We start from the raw sequence: 18,079 nt of genomic DNA on the forward strand, positions 1-18,079 counted from the left end.
GATGTTTTCTCATTTATACCAGAAAATTAATCTGGATCTGTTCTGATAATTGTTGAATCATCTTCCAATCATCTGCATGTTGAAGCTCTTAACTGTTTTGAAGTTTTTATTTTATCATCCCTGGCTGTAATCGGATTATTTGAAGCTTTCGTATTGTTGTCCCGCTAAAACAAACAGTGGGAACCTTTCAGCGATTGCTGATATTTACCAGACAAATTAATATTTTGAGTAAACAGTCTGCAGACTGATCAGTGAGGAAGAGTCTGCAGCTGCAGCCACAGATAAATAGAAAAACAGAGACATCCAAACAGCTGATCTTTGTCATATGACACCATTTTATTGAAAAATTAAACAAGTAATAAGCTGATATAAATTCACCTTCAGTATATAAGTGAGTGAGAAAAATGATCTGGAATTACACTACAATCACAACATCAATTAATTAAAAATCTTAAGATATTATTTTCACTGTTACTCTTTCAATCACAGAAACCAGCCAGAATAAGAAGTGGAGAAGTGTTGGATTAATTACTTAAACCTCAGAAAGAATGAGTAGAAACAATTTATTTAATTGGAGGAAAATAAATATCGGCCATTCTAATGCAAATGTGTAAAATATTCACAGATTTTTAAAGAAAGAAAAAAGCCCTCCACTTAGGTTCAGGCAAGTTTGGGTTGAACTTGTATGGGTATGTCCCTAGTTACCCCGGGTGGAGTTACATATTTGGTGATATTAGTCATTTGTGCACTTTATTTAAAAGATAACATTAGATTAAGAGACTAGAAGTTAAACATTGGGGCAAGGCAACTGTGAGTAACCTTAGCTGTCATTTCTTTTCTTTTTGTTTTTGTTCATATGAAATTGATCCCTGGTTCTTTATAAACAACCGAGTCAACAGGCTGTTAAAGGCAACCGAAGGTCTCAGTTTTAAGATGTTTTCTGATTTGTTCAGATTTTGGCTAAAAAAAAACATAACACAGCATTTTGTTTTAAACACCAAATACATGCTATAAAAACAGGTGCAGTGTAAAAAACAAGGAACATTGTCTACAACTGCAAAAATGTAAACATAATTCGTAACATAACAATAATTTCCTGGTTATTTATACATCACAAACAGGTTACAGCATAGTTATCATTTCAGTATTGTAAGAGTGAGTATGAATAAAAATAGGGTGAACGAAAACTTCTTTAGGTAATAATGTGTGAATGTCTCTGAGCAGTTTTTAAATTTGTCTTAATCCAGGAATCTGAAAATGTGTGTCTAAGTGAAATAGACAGATATTTACAGACTTAACTGTACTCTGATACAGATTCAGCTGAGTATATTTATAACAAGAAGACACTCTTTATACTAAACTACACACAGACTCACTGATGCTCTATCCCAGAGTGTAAATCCAGGATAAAGAGGTTCAGTGAATGTGGTGTTGAAGGTGTGGAGGTGGATCAGAGTGTCAGAGGAGACTCTGTAGAAGGACAGAGTGCCAGCAGGACAGTCCACATACACTGCTACTCTGTTAGAGACAGAGGAGGAGGAGGAGGAGATATGTGTTTTTTTGTTATTGTAAGAGACACAGTAAGGATTACTTTCAGAGAACCACAAACTCCAGGAATGATCATTCCATCCAAATGCACCAGTATTATTTCTTCCTTTCCTTTTGATTTTGCTGTAACTTACAGATAGATCAGAATATCCTCTCCACTCAACCTCCCAGTAGCAGCGACCCCTCAGGGGATCACGACACAGAAACTGAGGCCGTTCAAATCTTTCTGGATGATCAGGATATGACTGAAATGGTCGTCCACGTGTCACCTTCCTGTTGTTGTCAGACAGATGAAGTTCTCTGCTAATTGTGTTCATGTCAATTGTAAGTTCACAGGCATCTGATGGAGGGAACAAACATAATAAACATCTGTTGAAGATGGTTGAATGTGTGCTGCTTTGTTTTCATGAATCACATTAAAAACACACTTACACTTCCTCAGACCTGGTCTCAACCATCGGGCTCCAGCAGGCTCCACCCTGAAAGGAGGAGGAGGGTCAGACCAGCACTGTCTCTTTCAGCATGCACACATGAACACTACATCACTCTCATACACATACTGTTAGACAGTGATGACAGAAGAGCACAACATTTGAACTAATCCAGACTAGTTAACCAAATGTTTTCACATACATCTTTTTTTATTTGTTGTACTGACCCATGGCAAATATATTCTTTGTCACTTTGGTGACAGAAAATTTAAACGTAGCACAAAAAGTGAGGAAATTTGTATTTAAACGATTATTTCCTTGTTGTACAATGCTTCTTGGCAGTAAATCTTGTATGGAAAACCATTTGATTTCCCCTTAAATGGTACCATATTTGTGCCATAAGAAAAAGGTATCTGTGGGTTAAGGAGGAGAATTGAGGTTGCATCTATAAAAACTTGCCAAATCTTCTTTGAGGATTTGGCAAGTTTTGCAGCATGAATTTGTTGCGGCAGCTCTCTCTATACCTCAAAGTGTCAAGACTCCAATGTGGATCCTTCACTCCAGAAGACAGAAGCTTTACTGCTGAGTATCCTGGATGATTGTAGCTCAAATCCAGTTCTCTCAGATGGAAGGGGTTGGAGCTCAGAGCTAAAGCCAAATCATTACTTCCTTCTTCTGTGATCAAACAACCTGAAAGCCTGCAGACACATAAACCAATTCATATCACAGGTTCTCTGAAAGAATTGTTTTCTGCTGTGAATAATATAAAAGAAAACTGTTTCCAACATATAATTAAACAGTCACTGAGTAAGGGAGTTGGTGAGTTAGAAATGACTGTGAATTTATGTTTTGTAGATGCTCATCTGTGTTACAGTTAAGACACACTGATGCTTTGAGCAAAATTCTACAGCCACTAAACAATGCTTATATGCTGCTTCAAAATTTAGTTATACTGACATCTAACATATATAAAGTTTAATTGCCTGCTAACTCGGTTTTGTGGACGCGTATGAGCCTTTGAATTGTATTGGTAACAATTCTTAGTGGTTAATTTTCTCAAACAATAAAAATAGAGCTCAACATTACCTTAGAGTTTCCAATGTACATTGTGGACTCTTCAGTCCAGCAGAAAGCATCTTTACTCCTGAGTCCTTCAGGTCATTGTTGCTCAGGTCCAGCTCTTTTAAAGATGTGGGATATAGTCCAAGAATTGAGGAAAGTGCCTCACAGCTTCTCTCTGAGAGGTTGCACATACTTAATCTGAAAAAAATACAATAATATAAATATGTAGAAGATGTAGACACTTGTTTTAGCTACGTCTTAGAAACTAATGAATTTAATAGTAAAAATAATGTCTCTCTCACGCTCTCTAATATCCACATACAAACATACACATCCGACCTTAATGTTTCCAGTGTACAGTGCTGACTCTTCAGTTCAGCAAACAGCATCTTCGCTCCTGAATCCATTAGGTTGTTGTTACTTAGGTCCAGCTCTCTCAGACTGGAGGACTGGGATCTAAGGACTGAGGACAGAGCTTCACAGCTTCTCTCTGAAAGGCTACAGTTGCTCAGTCTGAAGAAACATAAATATGGAGAGAAATATAAAGAAACGTGTATATCTGGTTGAAAATGTGGTAGAACGAGTGATATAAACTTATTAATTTATATAAAAGACTTTAGACTGAATAAGACTATAAATTGGAACCCATCAGTGTAGCAGGCCGTGCTGTGTATTTAGTTGTGTATTGTGAGTGTATTGTGTAATGAAGTTTTTCTTTATCCAGAAGAGCTAGATTCGTTATTTTTTTATTTATATTGTAAATAATGTTTTGTTTTTGTAGAGATTGATCTGGTAGCTGTAGGGGTGGAAAGCCTTTTTCTTTTAAAGCCTTTTTCTCCCTTAGGTTTAGGTTAGGAAGACAGGTCAGAGGCCTGTATTTTCTTTTTGCTTCTTGTGATAGGTACATAAGTTTGCTGAGTTTCCTTTCTAGAATGTTTTATTGTTTTTGCAATGCCCACCCTGATTTCTATGGCTAAAGGGAAATAAAATGTCCTGTGTTTGAAATTACAAGTCCTGCTGTACCTTTCCTCGGGGAGCAGGGAAGCCATCTGCATGTTGCGCTTTGGGTTGCCCCTAGGCCAGGGCTTAACATGATTTAACTCAAACCTTGATGATAATGATGTCCAGTGCCTTAATTTTCATAAAAGAACTAGTATATTCATTAATGAATATATTGTAGTATATGTGTACATACAGAGCTTTGTTGGAGGCTTTGACCACTGGCAACAATCTCAGAAGAACCTCCTCTGAAGCAGAGTAACTCTTCAGATCAAACACTTCAAGAGCTTCTTCTGATGACAGTAACATGAAGACCAGAGCTGACCACTGAGCAGGAGACAGTTTATCTGTGGAAAAACGTTGTGAACTCAACGATTGTTGGATCTTCTTCACCAGAGAACGATCATTCAGTTCATTGAGACAATGGAACAAATTGATGCTTTGCTCTGTAGACAGATTCCTACTGAGCCTCATTTTTATATACTGAGCTGCTTTTCTATTGGTCTGTGAGCTACTTCCAGTCAGCGTCAACAAACATTGTGACACAATTTGATTTGTCCGTGAGCTATTTGTCTGTGCCAACAGTCCTTGCAGAAGACTTTGATTATTATGAAGCGAAAGACCCAGAAGAAAGCGGAGGAACAAGTCCAGATGTCCATTTTGGCTCTGCAAGGCCTTGTTCACGGCACTCTGGTAGAAATGTTTCTTTCCAGGTTTTCTTGTTTTAAATTTCTGGGAGGCTTTTTGATTTTCTTCCATCAGATTGACTCCAGACTTCACAAATGTCAGGTGAACATGAAGAGCAGCCAAAAACTCCTGAACACTCAGATGGACAAAGCAGAACACCTTATTCTGGTACAGTCCTCTCTCCTCTCTAAAGATCTGTGTGAACACTCCTGAGTACACTGAGGCTGCTCTGATATCAATGCCACACTCTGTCAGGTCTGATTCATAGAAGATCAGCTTTCCTTTCTGCAGCTGATCAAAAGCCAGTTTTCCCAGAGACTCAATCATCTTTCTGCTCTCTGGACTCCAGTGTGGATCTGTCTCAACTCCTCCATCGTACTTGACCTTCTTCACTTTGGCCTGAACCACCAGGAAGTGGATGTACATCTGAGTTAGGGTCTTGGGCAGCTCTCCTCCCTCTCTGGTTTTCAGCACATCCTCCAGAACTGTAGCAGTGATCCAGCAGAAGACTGGGATGTGGCACATGATGTGGAGGCTTCGTGATGTCTTGATGTGGGAGATGATCCTGCAGGCCAGTCGCTCGTCTGTGGATCTTTTTCTGAAGTACTCCTCCTTCTGTGGGTCAGTGAACCCCCTGACCTCTGTCACCATGTCGATGCAATTAGCAGGGATCTGATTGGCTGCTGCAGGTCGTGTGGTTATCCAGAGACGAGCAGTAGGAAGCAGATCACCTCTGATGAGATTTGTCAGCAGCACATCTACTGAGGTGGACTTTCTAGGGTCAGTTAGGATTTCTGTATTGCAGAAGTCCAGAGGAAGTCGACACTCATCCAGACCATCAAAAATAAAGACAACCTTGAAATCTTCAAAGCTACAGATTCCTGCTTCTTTGGTTTCAGTAAAGAAATAATGAACAAGTTCCATCAAGCTGAAGTTTCCCTCTTTTAGCACATTCAGCTCTCTGAAAGTGAATGGAAACATGAACTGGATGTCCTGGTTGGCTTTTTCTTCAGCCCAATCCACAGTTACCTTCTGAGTTAAGATTGTTTTCCCAATACCAGCCACCCCTGTTGTCAGCATTGCTCTGATTGGTTTCTCTCTTCCAGGTGAGGTTTGAAAGATGTCTTCTTGTCTGATTGTTGTTTCTTCTCTGTCTGGTTTCCTGGCTCTTGTTTCAATCTGTCTAACTTCATGTTCTTGATTGACCTCTGTAGTCCCTCCCTTTGTGATGTAGAGCTCTGTGTAGATCTGATTGAGAAGGGTTGGGTTTCCTGCTTTAGCGATCCCCTCAAAGACACACTGGAACTTCCTCTTCAGCTTAGATTTTAGGTTATGCTGATAAAGTGGAGCAAACATTTCTGAAAAATACACAACAAATAAGTCAAATAAATGAATTATAGTACTTAAATAATCCCAACATCCCATTCCTCAAGATAATTATTATCATAAATATACAGTCCTGTGAAAAACTGTGTAAAGTGCTTCAATGCTTCAGTCCACTCGTGAGTTGAATTTTACTGAGCCATATTTGATTTGCTGCTGCCCTTGTCTATGGCCCAATTGTGGCCAAGTTTTAGCTTCTGGACAGTTATCATCATTTTGAGAATTTGTCTCTAGAATAACTTTTTATAAAGAGGAGTTCATGGCTAATTTAATGACTGCAAGGTGCCCAGGTCTGTGCTTCACAGTTGGTATGAGGCATTTGTGCTCCTGTACTGTGTTTAGTTTTCTCTAAACACAAACTGTGCCTTATGACCAAACTTTATTATTATTGTCTGTCCAAAGGACATAAGGCTTAATTTACTAATATTTGCATGCAAATATTCCTATCCTATGCAAACAATGAGTTCTCACACAAAATTACCATGGGATCTATTCAATTCAATTCAATTTTATTCAATTTTAATTATATAGCACCAAATCACAACAGCAGTCGCCTCAAGGCGCTTTATATTGTACAGTAGATTATACAATAATACGATCTACTGTTGTACTCTATTGTTTCAGAGACTCTGCCTAATAATCTCTAATGTGCATACTAGTCTATTTTTTTGGTATATTTTGTTCTCATTGCCATGTGTATGTTTGTGCAACTGTGCAATCTGTAGAGAATTTAAACAGTGTCTGCATACTGACCGACTCACATTTCTTATATAACAAAACACATTACGGTGAAGCAGAGAAACTGATGATGATTTTTCTAAGAGAAAAGCCTGCACTTCTAAGGCAAAAAATAAGGCAAGGCAAGGCAAGTTTATTTGTATAGCACAATTCAACAACAAGGTGATTCAAAGTGCTATACAGAGACATTAGAAACAAAAACAAATAAAAAGCATGATTTAAAATTGATTAAAACAAGCAAACAAACTAACTAACTAATTACCAAACAAACAAACAAAACAGTATATGACATCAAAACAGATAAAATCAGTAGTTAAATGTAAGTTTTGAAATTTAAGCTTAAAAGTGTGGATTTGGTGCTTTATTCAAATGCAGCTGAGAACAGGTGAGTCTTCAACCTGGATTTAAATAAACTGAGTGTTTCAGCTGATCTGAGGCTTTCTGGGAGTTTGTTCCAGATATAAGGAGCATAAAAGCTGAATGCAGCTTCTCCGTGTCTGGTTCTGACTCTGGGAACTGATAAAAGACCGGATCCAGATGACCTGAGGGATCTGGAAGGTTCATACTGGGTTAGGAGGTCACTAAAGAGAAAGTCTCACTATGGAGAAATGAGGAAGCCAGAAGAGATGCTGTTTTCCAAAGTGTTTCCATGGAAGTGATGACTGTTTAAAAAAATTCTACAAAAAAATTATAATTAGTAGAATATTGTGGCGGAGGTGTGGTCCCTGGCTCAGCTGCAGTGGAGGAGTGAACAAATATATAAATATAAGTGGAAATTTTTTTTAAAGATACTTGGGCTCAAATAACACGTGTGCTGAATATAATTTTCCCCAAGACACTCACTCTGACTCGAGTAAAAAAACAAACAAACTGGAATCAATGTTCATATGAAAAAGACTAACAGATTACAAGAAAAACAATAAAACATGTGGAGGTCTGATCTGTCAGCTTCAGATGAGAAACTTAATGCAATGAAAAAAAATCCAGATTCACTGGTATTCATGGGATCAGTGCCAAGAAATTATTCTGTAAGTGACAACATCCACAGTGTTCTTCAAACTCAACACTAAACCCTCCAGGTTGAGCTGGATGCCACCGCCTAATGTACCCAACAGAACAACATCATCTGCAAAAAGAGGAGATGAAATTCTGAGGCTATCAAAGTGGAATCCTTCTGCCATCTGGCTATGTCTAGAAATTCTGTGCATAAGAATTCTGAACAGGATTCAAGTGACAAAAGGACGGCCGCTGGAGTCCGACACACTCTGGGAACAAGTTCAGCTTATTGCTGGCAATGCAGAACAAGTTCATGTAACTGTTATATGGGGAATGAATGTCTTGTAGCAACAAGCCAGACACTCAATACACCTGAGCTACTCCCCACAGGATACTCCAAGGGATGCAGTCAAATGCCTTCTTTAATTCCACAAAACATGAATGGCAAACTCCTACGTACCATCAAATATCCACAGGAGGATAAAGAGCTGGTCTAGTGTTCTTTGACCAGGTTGAAAACAACATTGTTCTTCCTTTATTTGAGACTCAACTAACCTCTTCAGCGCCCTGGCATAGACATTCACAGCGATGCTGAGAAGTCTGATCCCCTCTTCCAAAGAGACTGTTTCATTATCCCAGGACGTTACTAATGACATTCACACCACTAGATCAGATAATTTCTCCCACTCAATCAAAATCTCCTCATCAATAGTTCAGCCTTTTCCTGTTAGCAAGGTACCTCAAAGTCCGCCATTCCCTTCATCCTGCTCAGGTGAGGGCAGTTAATGTTCAGCTATTGCCTGTTCCTGTGCCAGCTCCCAGGACGAGGGCAGCTGTGACCCAGTCTACCTCCACAACCATTCCTGTTTCTCAGGTGGGGATGACTGGTGTCCAGCCACCTTCTGTGCCTGTCCCAGCACAGCCAGAATCCAGGCTGACCTCCCTAGAGGCTCGGAAGAGCTAGCCTCTCCACGTGCCAGTCTACCACTTCATCCACCTCCTCATCCATCTTTTCACACCGTAGCTCAATCCCTGGTTAAGTTGACAGACCTATTCCCAGCTCAAGCACCCGGTTTATTATCTCAGGCTGCAGCACTGTCACCATCTCTAACCCAACCATCAGCTCAGCCATTAACCTCACCAACAGTAACACAGTCACCTGTAGCTCAGTCTCCCGTCCTCCAGTCACCTGTAGCTCAGTCTCCCGTCCTCCAGTTGCCTGTAGCTCAGTCTCCAGCCAGACAGTCCAGTCTCCTTCTGTTCCGTCACCTGTAGCCCAGTCACTGGACTACAGGTGACGGGAGGACAGGAGGAGACTGTCCTCCCGTCACCTGTAGTCCAGTCTCTTCCTGTCCTCCAGTCACCTGTGGCTCAGTCTGTCGCCCAGTCCCCTGTATTCCAGTCAGTCAGGTCTGTAGTCCACTCTCCCGTAGCTCAGTCGCCCGTTGCCCAATCTCCTATCCAGTCTCTGGCCTTGTCACGCATTCATCCTCTTGTTCAGTTCTTCAGGCAAAGGTTTCCGTCCCTGCTGGCCCTGCACCGCCAGCTCCCACGCCGTCGCCTGCAGCTGCTCCGCCACCACCGGCTCCCACGCCGTCGCCTGCAGCTGCCCCGCCACCGCCGGCTCCCATGCCGTCGCCTGCAGCTGCCCTGTTGCTATCTGGTCATGGTTCTTCTAGTCCAGCGATTCCCATGCTACCTCCTCGCCCACATCCGATTTGACATTGGCGGCCACCTTGCAGGCCGCTGACTGGACCTTGTCACCGGCGTGGTCGGCCTCTGGATCTGCTAAGTTGCCGCTGCTGCCTTCCCTGTGGCCGCCCCCCTGAACTGTTCATGTTTGGACTCTGTCTCTTCGTCTTGAACCCCCTCTGCCCCCTCTGGTGTATTTTCTTTGGGCCGCCGGGTACTGGCCTTTGAAAGGGGGGGTACTTCACCATGCCAGCCCTCTGTCTAAGTGTCATTAGTTCTACTTTCTGTTTCATTATGTTCAGCTGTGTTTTCACTGGTCCCCAATCATCATCATTAGCCAGTGTATTTCAGGACTGGAGCCCTTCTCAGGAAGGAAACAGTAAGGGGGGGTTGTAGGACACTGGTGCAGCAGGGAAGCCTCGGAGACTCCAAAAATAAGTGTGCACATTTTAAAGAAAATATTTTTAACCTGGCCTGGTTTTGCTTTTAAAATAATCTGAGGATGTTGGAGGGAGGACTCATTTTAAATGGGATTTGTGTGGATCTGCTGGGAGAAAGAACACTGGATTGGAGACTCTCTGTGCCCATGAAAAGGAAACTGGACAAGTTTTAGGGAAATTTCAGCTCGAGAGTGGAAGCCCCAGGATTTTAATGTGGAGGCCCAACCTCAAATGACACCTTTCTGAGGAAGATGCAGGATTGATATGTTTTTGGCTGCTTGTTCTTCCAAGTGACCACCTTTCCCCTGTTTGTAACCAGGCTTACAACCCTGACCGTGGCGGCTTTGGGCCTTGGATTCCTGGCCAGAGTTGTCTCAGCCAGTAGTTTGACTCTGAGGAAAAAACTCTTGTGTACCCCATTGCAGTGTGCGTGTATCCTTACTGGTCAATATTAGAGCTACTACTTTCTTGCACGGCGCCCATTTGGGGCCTTACGTAACATGATTGTATAAATTTTATAGGACATCCACTCTTGTTAAGACTCTGGCAACGTCTTAAAACACACCTGAATGCTCCAGCAATAAGTATGATCATTTTTCACAGGACTGCATAGATTCTTTTGCAAACTTTCTTCATCACATTTATGGAGCAGTTTAAATATTGAGAGAAATCTTCTTACTGCTCTGCAAACAGTCAGCCAGATCCTCCTGCTTCATTCTCCTCAGGAAGTGCAGTGTGATTTTCACAAATGCCTCTCTGCTGCTGTTCCTCTGCTCTTGATTCTCAGTGTCTAACACCTCCTCATCCTCCTTCTGACGCTCTGGGTTTTGCCCGTAACCGGGATTCAGAACCTCCTGGATCTTCTTCAACTCATTCTTCACAAAAGTGATAATGTTTTCCTCCAGCAGCTGGAACACAACACTGCATTAATAAACCAGTTAGACTGAAATTGTGGACCACAATATAAGATCCATGAAACACTGACATTGCACTGGTCTATAAACAGCATCATGTAGATGACTGTGAACAGAATAGATGTAAAAATACAGTAGTTGTTGTACATGTACAGACCATAAATATGGAGTCCAGGTGTTTTGGATTCTGCTGCTGTGCAGAATGACCACTGGGAACCACCGAGGTCTTCGTGTCCACTCTGTGGAGAAATCATGATTAGTTCAAAGTGTATGTAGTAACTGATATTTTGACAAAACATTGAAGCAAGTGACTCCCTGTGGTTGTAATAACCCCACAGAAATAGTTTCCACTCCCGCTGAGATCACTTTTTTTGACTCTTGTTGCTCCACATTGATTTCCTGGTTTTAACAGTTACTGTGTTAGATCAGTTAATGATAATACAGAATTTAAAAAGAAAATTACAATTTAAAAAATCACATGTGTGTATATTTCTAAACTCTGTACTTTATCAGCTATAATAGGACTAAATATTAAAGCCATTATTTAGAGATTTCAAGTTTAATGAGGGGACTCAACCTCTTTGACACATCAGACTTGCATACACTCCAGTTCATTTACTGTGTGCCGCTAGAACAGCACATCACCCAGAAAACCAGAGATGCATTCCTGCACTCTGAGGTTCTGTACTTGTAAATATATTTAATGGTCAATAACATTATTATTAATATTTATTACTGATAATTCATTATTTAACATAATTTTTGATTGATTATTTAAAAACAAACCTAGCTGCAGCTGAAAGGACAGGCATTACTACTTATGTTTGATCAGAAAGACTAAGGTATTATTATTATTATTATTATTATTATTATTATTATTATTATTATTATTATTATTCACTCAAATGTGTGTAAAAAGAGTTGAACATTTATTAAAAAAGCAAATTACCTCTCTGCTGGAGAATGCTGTTGTCTAAAATCTTCACCAATACCTTTTGAGAAGTTGCTTTTTAAAGACACACAGCTGGGTTCAGGTATAGGCCAAGGCTCAAGTCTAAGTTGGTTCCTGTGAATAATGATGGAGCAGTGATGTGAGTGCTGAGCTATGACATGGAGAAGAGTCATGGACAGTCAGAGGTGGTCAACTCACACATCAGAACTACAAATGCTACTGCAGTTACACTGTGATTCATCAATGTGAGAGGCACTCCTGCACTCCAAGACTCTGTCCTTGAATTTTTTTTTTCCAATATACAAGGTTCAATAACATTATAATATTTATTATTCACTATCATTATAACTGGAAGATTTTTTTTTCTTTTTAAAAAACTGAGTGTTTTGTGTCAAAATATGTTGATTGTTTCGTTGTTTACAGCTTCTGGGAGTGAAGTGTGTCCTGCCACTGTTGAAAGGACAAACAACACAACTTATGTTTGTTAAGAAAGGCTAAGGTATTCTTATTAAAACAAAAACAAACTTTAATACAGACCGTGTAGCACACGAACACAAAAATGTATGCGTAAAAAAGAGTAAAGACATTTACATGTTACCTTTCTGGTGGAGAATGTTGTCCCATAAAATCTTCACCGATACCTTTTGAGAAGTTGCTCTTTAAGGACACACAGCTGGGTTCAGGTCCAGGTTGGTTCCTGTGAATAATGATGGAGCAGTGATGTGAGTGCTGAGCTGTGACATGGAAAAAGTCATGGACAGTTAGAGATGGTCATCTCACCTCTGAGCTTTGGTCTGGCTCTCATGTTCCCCACACAGAGTGGTTTTAGAGGGAGGGACCCCCTCCTCTCTGTCCTCACACTGATCCATGCTGCTGAATTGATGTCAGCTCACACACACTTTCTACCTTCACCTTCCGAGGAAACACAAATCATTCATGTGCACATCAACTGAAATCCTCCTTTCCATCATGTGTGCTGTCCAAATATCAGCTGCTTCTTTTCTGCTTCATCTCAGTGTCAGCTGAATGCAGTCAGACAGCAGTGTGAGGCAGAGGAAGCTGCCATCAGCTGCTCTACTTCTACTATCAGTCCACTAGATGGAGCCATGAAGCTACTTTGACTGAATATTTTAATTTCTTCCTCATCACCTGAACCCCTAATTCGATAATCAGAAGGAAAAAAATGAAAAGCTGTACAGTAATGAGTTAGCAGGAAAAGTATGCAAACTCATTGCCTCGAAAAAACAAAGTTATGCTTACTTAGGATAGATAATTTGGCCGGTTCCGGTGACGTCATCCCAACACATGGCAGTCTAACGAGTAGCTCTCTCTCATAATTAAGTCGTTCACCCCGTGAAGTGTCATAATTATTACCAATTTTTGATAGATAGTAGAGGTATAAGCGGGGTGAACATGGGGAAAAGAGATAAACAGAAAGGCTCGGCAGAAGAACGCGTAAACGAAGGGTTTTCGGCAGCGGCATCGCCACCTCGACATGAAGCCAATGCTAGGGCTAACACGGACGAAGGCTCGGCTTTGATCACGATACTGGAAGAACTACGGGACTTTCGGAGAGAGTTCCAAGAATTTAAATCAGACTTGGTCAGAGCCAATAATAGGATAACCGAAGCAGAAACCCGTATCACGAAGATGGAAGACCGGGTCCAAAACGTGGAACAGGTGATGCTAAAGATGCTAAAAATTATCGGCGAGCAAGAAAATAAAATCGCGGATCAGGATAGCCGGGCCTGGCGAAAGAATCTGAGGCTGTATAATGTCCCCGAAGGAGCAGAAGGGTCTTCAATGCCAGTTTTTGTGGAAAAAGTATTGACGGAATGCCTCAACCTCCCGAGTATCGAGAGATCACACCGGGCTCTGGGAGCAGTGAGGAACCGAGAGGGAACCCCACGTTCGATATTGATCTGTTTTGCCCGCTTTGACACAAAGGAAGAAGTTCTGCGCAAAGCGTGGGCCAAGAGGACTGTTCTGCTGAATGGTCAGAGAATATATTTCGATCAAGACTACGCGCCAGCTATCCTGCGAAAACGTAAGGACTACGCTGAAGCTAAAAGAGATCTGAAACAACAGAACATAAGATTCCAGACGCCCTATCCTGCCAAATTGAGGGTCTTCTATCAAGAGGGAACTGGGCTCTACTCGACTGCGGAGGAAGCGACGGCGGATATGTGGACAAGGGGATTCCAGATCGCTAAAGTCGTCCCGAAGCAGACCCTAACGGAGCAGCTGTCAAATTTGACGTGGGAGAAGACGGGAATGTCGCAGCGGTGTGACTCGGAGGGACACAGAGAAAGACCCATTCGTGAGCAGCTTCAGCTTTCTAGAAGGTGCTCCCCCTCTACGACAGGAGATTAATGGAGATATACTGTTCTGTCGAAGTGGGTGAGATAACAAATACTTTCCCCTTACTAAATGATTAAAAAAAATTTTGTGGGTTTTTTTTTGTTTTTTTGGGGGGGTTTGTCCGGTTTTGGACGGTTGTTGTTGTTCATTGCTCGGGTTTTTAAAGGGAGTTTACCAGTCGATAAGTTACTTAAGTTTGGATACTTTATTTCGGAAAATGCTAAGTGCTAAGGGAATTAAGGTTATATCCTTTAATGTGAACGGGCTCACGAATCCTATTAAGCGAAGTAGAATTTTGACTAAAATGAAGAAAGATCGAGCACAGATAGTATACTTACAAGAAACACACTTAAATAATAATGAACATGAAAAACTTAAGAGGATGGGCTTTACAAACATGTTCTCCTCAGCGTATGAATCCGGCCGCAGACGGGGTGTGGTGATTTTGATTTCCAGGGCATTGAACTTTGAAAAGTCATTCGAACTTAAAGATAAGGATGGGAGGTTTATACTGGTCCGGGGAACAGTTGATGGTAATCAGGTTACTTTAATGAATGTGTACGCCCCACCAGGAAGTGACTTAAGTTTTTTTAAGAACATTGTTAATATAATGGTGACAGAAACTCAAGGCCCTTTAATTTGCGGCGGCGATCTGAATGTACGCCTGCAGCCGGATCTAGATAGCTCTAATAGAAAGAAGCCGGGAGTACCTTGAGTACCTTATATAAAAAAATTTCAGCATTGTTTGATGAGGTGGGTTTAATTGATGTATGGAGAAATCGCTTTCCTACAAGGAGGGATTACTCTCATTTCTCAGCCCCACACTCCCTTTACACGAGGATAGATTATTTTTTGACGTTTGGAAGAGATAGGGATAAAATCTTAACATGCGAGATGGGCTCGATAGATATAAGTGACCACGCACCGCTGTATCTGACGATTGATATGAACGTATACCCCAAAATTTCAATTTGGAGATTGAATTCATCTCTGCTTAAAGATGTGGAATTTAGGAAAGTAACAAGGAAAGAGCTCAAAGTCTATCTCGAAATTAATGATAATGGGGAGGTGTCACCTCCGATACTATGGGATGCATTAAAAGCTGTCATGAGGGGGAAGATTATAGCGTTTGCCTCCTTCCAAAAAAAAGTAAGAGAGAAAAAAATGGAAGAATTACAAGAGATTCAAAAACAATTAGAAAGGGAGCACAAACATACGTCTTCAGCGGGTACTCTGCAGAAATTAACAACGATCAGAACTGAAATAAATACGTTGAGTACACAAACGATAAAGAGAAAATTTTTATATTTGAAACAGAAGTATTATCAAGGGGGATCGCAATCAATGAAAATTTTAGCGTGGAAACTTAAGAAGAAGATAGCGGAGAATACTGTAACTAAAATTAAACACCCAGAGACAGGAAATATAATGACTCATCCTAGTAAGATACAGGATGCCTTTGAATTATTTTATAAAACATTATATGCGGGAGTCCCACGGGGGGCTGAGTATGAAATGGACGATTTCCTGAATTCTTTATGCCTACCAAGCCTTAATGAGGAACAAAATAAAATGATGATAGCGGAGGTGACGGAAGCTGAACTTATGAATGCCATCAATAGGTTGAAATACAATAAGTCACCAGGCTCCGATGGTTACACCGCGGAGTGGTATTGGGAATTTAAACAGGACTTGATCCCTACATTACTCACTACTTTTAACTGTGTGTTAAAAACAGCGCAAATGCCGCCGAGTTGGAAGGAGGCTATCATCTCGGCTATCCCGAAAGAAGGGAAAGACAAAATGGAGTGTGGCTCATATAGACCCATTTCTGTCCTTAACATAGATTATAGACTGTTTATTTCGATAATGGCCAGGAGAATGGAAGAAATTTTACCTGACCTGATTAGTAATGACCAAACAGAGTTCATAAGACGACGACAGACCCAGGATAATATACGTAGAACTCTTCACATAATACATCAGATACAGACATCTAAGAGTACAGCCATGCTTATGAGTATTGATGCAGAAAAGGCCTTCGACTCCGTAAATTGGGACTTTCTATACAAAGTCTTGGATAAATTCGGCTTACATAAGGGAATTGTTGATATGGTGAGGGCATTATATACTAATCCCACCGCAAGAATTAAAGTTAATGGTTCTCTCTCAAATAGCTTTGTTCTGCAGAGAGGAAATAAACAAGGCTGTGCTTGGTCCCCGCTTCTGTTTGCTTTGTATTTAGAACCTTTGGCACAATCAATTAGACAAAATAAAGATATTAAGGGGATTACCATTGCAGGACAGGAACACAAGCTTGCTTGCTATGCGGATGACATATTGATATACCTAGATCAGCCCACTAACTCCCTGCCTTCGTTGATGAATTTATGCCAAAAATTTGGGAAACTCTCTGGCTATAAAATTAATATGTCTAAAACTCAAATTCTCAGTTATAACTATAGCCCTCCTGCTCACTTGGTTGTTCAATATCCAATGAGTTGGCAAGCACAATCATTGAAATAGTTGTCTGTGAAGGTTCTCAGTCATCCAGGTCATCGTAGTCAAAGGAGCCTGCAAAGAAAAGCGTCTGGACTTCTTTAAGTTGCTTGAAGACGTTTCACCTCTCATCCGAGAAGCTTCTTCAGTTCTAAGGTCAAATGGTGGAGAGTCCCAGATATAAACCTAGTGGGAGTAACCCCCCACAGAGGGACAAAAGGACCCCCTGATGATCCTCTAATCGCCTGAGCCAAGGTGTGGCTCAGGCTGATTTGGACCCACGCCCAGTTTCACACATAAAAATACATAAAAATACAGTTAGAAATCCAAAAAATTCCGAAGTCGTCCAGCAGGTAGGATTAGTCTTTGCTGGGCTGATTCAGTACACTGAGCCTAATGCTTGACACCCCTGACTTAGAGGGAACCAGCAGGGGGCTCTTAGCAATTCCTGTTAAATATTCTCCATGAATTATGGAGAATATTTAAAAGGAATGAACTATGATCCTTCATAAAACAATCTCATCATCAACATGAAATACAGGATTTTTATAGTTTTACAGTTTGATGGTGAGCTTGTTCAGAGTCCATCTTACTAAACATCACATTACAGTCAGACTTTTTCTGATCGGATCTGATGTGACGTGCACACTGAGACACATTTCATGATACTGTTAACAACCTGTTGTTGCCTGATAAAGAAAAGCACAAGCTGTCTGTCTGATGTGATGTGATGTGAGGGGGAAAAGATCTTCTTACATGGATTGGTTTGAAAAGCTCTAAATTGGATATCAAAGACTTTTTTGTTAAAGGAATTTTGTGTATTGTTTTTATTGATTTCATCCAATACCAGATGTATTCACAGATGTATTCACAGATGTATCAGATATGTAATGAGTCTCAATCTGTTCCCCAAACAAACACACATTAACAAAGAGCAGCAGCTCTGTGATGAAGAAGAAATCTCAGAGACAAATGAATCAAAGTTGCACTTACTCAGCTTGTTCCTATGAACTTCACTCTGCAGCTCTCTGCTGCCTGGACCAGCTTTCTATTGAAAAACAGAAAATGCTCTGCTTCTTTTCTGTGATCGCTCCTCTGCGTCAGGAGACTTCTGCCAAATAAAACACTTCAAACCACTAAAGAATCCTACTCTGCAGCTCACATGTCAAAGATTAGCTTCACACTGAAATGACTTTAATGCCATCAATAATTAACCTGCAGCTGCTATATGTTAGAGATACAATATTTAACAGTGCCAGCACCCACACTCTGTGCTCTATTTGGAATATCAAGGCTGCCCATCCTGTGACATAGAGCTACGTTTTTGTCCTCTATTGCATTAAATTTAGTACTTTTTTGTTTTCCCTGCCCCAAAAT

General features: G+C 40.8%; 1 protein-coding gene across 1 annotated transcript; it reads right to left on the reverse strand.

Annotated features, from left to right (window-relative positions):
* Window positions 1-393: 393 nt before the first annotated feature.
* Window positions 394-17,811, reverse strand: LOC147301681 (NLR family CARD domain-containing protein 3-like). Its single transcript, XM_086284170.1, has 12 exons — window positions 17,696-17,811; window positions 12,623-12,754; window positions 12,441-12,539; window positions 11,840-11,956; window positions 11,048-11,129; window positions 10,656-10,884; window positions 4,237-6,085; window positions 3,381-3,554; window positions 3,066-3,239; window positions 2,504-2,677; window positions 1,981-2,027; window positions 394-1,888 (listed from the first exon to the last, which is right to left on the reverse strand). Exons 2-12 carry the CDS (start codon window positions 12,709-12,711, stop codon window positions 1,356-1,358), a joined length of 3,567 nt encoding a protein of 1,188 aa, XP_086140296.1. The 5' UTR covers window positions 12,712-12,754; window positions 17,696-17,811; the 3' UTR covers window positions 394-1,355.
* Between the last annotated feature and the right edge of the window lie 268 nt (window positions 17,812-18,079).

The sequence above is a fragment of the Aulonocara sp. 'chitande type north' Nkhata Bay genome, linkage group LG23 (assembly GCF_057382095.1).
Source record: "Aulonocara sp. 'chitande type north' Nkhata Bay isolate Kocher_YH1m ecotype deep benthic linkage group LG23, A_spYH_male_GT1.1, whole genome shotgun sequence".
NCBI classification, from domain to species: Eukaryota; Metazoa; Chordata; class Actinopteri; order Cichliformes; family Cichlidae; genus Aulonocara; species Aulonocara sp. 'chitande type north' Nkhata Bay.

Excerpts from the sequence above, each read along its gene's own strand:
- LOC147301681 (XM_086284170.1), bottom strand. The coding sequence starts at position 12,711 with ATGGATCAGTGTGAGGACAGAGAGGAGGGGGTCCCTCCCTCTAAAACC. Across the intron at positions 3,555-4,236 it reads AAAGCCTCCAACAAAGCTCT|ACTGAGCAACTGTAGCCTTT; the intron begins GTATGTACACAT and ends ATGTTTCTTCAG. Across the intron at positions 3,240-3,380 it reads TGTACACTGGAAACATTAAG|ATTAAGTATGTGCAACCTCT; the intron begins GTCGGATGTGTA and ends TATTTTTTTCAG.